The following is a 2,666-nucleotide window of genomic DNA, read 5'->3' as shown; positions in this document are numbered from 1 at the left end:
TTTCATTCTTGAATCTGATTAAAAATGTCATTACCAAGTGACACACAATATATAATACTTAAAAATATTTGCCACAAACATGCACTCATGCTTATAGAAACCCATAACTACTAAAATCATAAATCTTACAAACTCCACTCTGTTTCAAACAAAATACCTTAAAATCAAATCCAATTAGACTCTTTCAAAATCGCTAATCACATCAGAGTTCATTGTTTTCTTGGTTTTGAGAGTTCCTAAGATCTGGATCATAGCAAAGTCAGATAAGCCAAAGGAAATCGATATTTAGAGCTACTTGCACATAAAGGCAATGGCAGTAACAATGGTGGCAGCTGTTGGTTGTCTACTGGAAAAAGAGGAGAAAGGGAGATAGAGAGAGGAAGGGAAACAGATGATCGCATAAGTGTATGTGAATGAATGTAATTATTATGAAATTCAACAAAATGTTGATATGGCACCTTTTAATCGGCTCTCTGTAAACCAATAATTTTATCAGTCAGTCGTGAAAAAGTTTAACTCATATTGGCGTTGGTAATAAAATTTCTATGTACTTGACTAATAATCCTGATCGTGCCAAAGGAAATCCAAGAATTGGAGGCATTGAAGACTCAAATGTAGTTATTAGTCTTAAAAAAATAACAAATAAATCGAAAAATAAAAAAGTTTTTTTATTTATTTTATTTTTTATAACTGGATGTTCGGACCAATTTACACACACTTCAACTAATTTTGAGATTCACGTGAAGCGCCTTATCCACGTAAAACAGACAAATCTTAAGTTCAGCTTGACCTCAAAGAATTAATTACTCTTAATAAAAGTTAGAACTAAAAGAGAGAAAATCCATTGTTACTTGTACAAAAAAAAATGAAGATTTGTAAGCCTAATTTTAGAATTTAGAAGTTAGTACACCACACAATGTTTTCTATTTTTAACGACCACCAAACAAGGCGTGGAGAAGAGAAACCAGGAACAGTATTATAACAATAATACTACCTACCAAGCAATACGACAGTGCGAGCGACACCCTTGAGATGCAAAGGTCGAGAACACGCCGACGAAATTAAGCCAATATACGGACATAAGTACATATACCCATACATCTGTCTCTCTTTCTTTCTCTGAAGTTTCTCTCTCAGTTGCATTTCATCAAACAACAACAACCACCCATGGCGGAGGTATCTACTTCTCTTTATTTTTTTATCAACCCATCATCAATGTCCAAGAACAAGACTCTGATCTCTCTGCGTTCGATTTCGACCATCTCTCTCCTCCGAATATCTCCTTCGTTCTACCCTCCGATTCCGACTCTCTATCTGATTCGGATCCAAACTGCTTTGACGGCGCCCAAGAGGACCAGATGATTTTCATCACGGACTTGTTCGCATCTCACGAAGAAGAAGAATTTGCTGTGGATGACGTTCATGATTTGACCCACGACGTCAATTATAGGGTTTTGGACGTTTGGAGTTACGGGGAGGAGCTAGGTTTAGGGTTAGGGTTTGGGTCCCGTGTCGAGTCTGAATTGGGTGAACCATCATCGTCCATTCGTGCCGCTACGGACGGTCTTCGAGTAGTTGGAAACCAATCGGATTCAGATTCAGATTCTGAGGAGGTCGTTCAGGATGTCAATTCTGAAGATCCTATTCGGGATTCGGATATTCCCCTTTTCTCTGATTGTCTTGTGTTTGATGAACAAAGGTCTGGCAATGAAGAATTGGAGTGGGAATAAGTGGACCAAAGGGTTTATGATGGGGAGGGTTTGAGCTCTGTTATTGATCGAATCGAAAAACTATCAGTGTCTTCTGTAGTTTCAAGCAATGAAGAAAGGTATGAAAGTGGGGAAGAGTCTGTTTGGAATTTCGAATGGGAAGTTCTTTTGGCTGTAAATAATTGGGAGAGAGCCCCTCAATTCGAACACGAAGGTGATAGCGATGGTTTTTCGTATCTAGCTTTTCAGGATGATTATACATATGCAGCTGAATACGATACGCTATTCGGGCATTTTGTGCAGAATGAGAGTGCTTTGAAGGGTAGTCCTCCAGCTTCCAAATATATTGTGGAAAATCTTCTTACTTTGGTGATGACAAAGGAAATGTTGCAAGAAAACATGGTTTGCGCGGTTTGTAAGGACGACATTTTGGTGGAGGAGAAAGTGACAAGGCTTCCTTGCTGCCACCATTACCATGGGGACTGCATTGCCCCGTGGTTGAGTATTCGTAATACATGCCCTGTTTGTCAGTATGAAATGCCTACTGATGATCTGAACTACGAACAGAGAAAGACCCAAACGGGTGGCCTTGGATTGTCACAAGATTTTCAGGTCAGATACAATTTTGAACTATTACCGTGATTCTATATTTGTTCTATGTACATAATTTTTCAAGGGGATTTCATCTCTTTTCAGTGACGATGAAATTTTTGTGGGTTGTATATTGTATCGGCAATATTATAGAAATATTAGGCCTATAAATTGAGGTTGTATAGGTGCATATACTCCAAAAACTGAATATATCATTGAATGAGATTGATTTTTTTTTTATTATTTTTTATCTTTTTTTTATTTTTAGTTTGCTTGGCTCTATGGTGTTGCATTTTCTGTTTTCTTCTTGTACTTTTAAGGGTTTGGGATGATGCTTTGAATCTCAGCTCTTTTTTATGGTGGTGA

The 2,666-nt window shown here is 37.7% G+C and overlaps 1 protein-coding gene across 1 annotated transcript; it reads left to right on the top strand.

Moving 5' to 3' along the window:
* The first annotated feature begins 1,358 nt into the window (after positions 1-1,358).
* On the top strand, positions 1,359-2,351 carry LOC114307785 (uncharacterized). Its single transcript, XM_082920486.1, has 2 exons — positions 1,359-1,704; positions 1,810-2,351. The coding sequence occupies exons 1-2, from the start codon at positions 1,359-1,361 to the stop codon at positions 2,349-2,351; spliced, it is 888 nt and encodes a 295-aa protein (XP_082776612.1).
* The last annotated feature ends 315 nt before the right edge of the window (positions 2,352-2,666 follow it).

This window comes from Camellia sinensis, chromosome 1 (genome assembly GCF_055761805.1).
Source record: "Camellia sinensis isolate YWXY chromosome 1, ASM5576180v1, whole genome shotgun sequence".
NCBI lineage: Eukaryota > Viridiplantae > Streptophyta > Magnoliopsida > Ericales > Theaceae > Camellia > Camellia sinensis.
Note: the sequence above shows the minus strand (reverse complement) of the source record. Positions and strands in the feature narration are given on the sequence as shown.

Bases quoted from the DNA above. Each gene is read 5' to 3' on its own strand.
- LOC114307785 (XM_082920486.1), top strand. From the start codon at position 1,359: ATGATTTTCATCACGGACTTGTTCGCATCTCACGAAGAAGAAGAATTT. The intron at 1,705-1,809 runs GCAATGAAGAAT...TGTCTTCTGTAG, and splicing joins GTTTGATGAACAAAGGTCTG to TTTCAAGCAATGAAGAAAGG.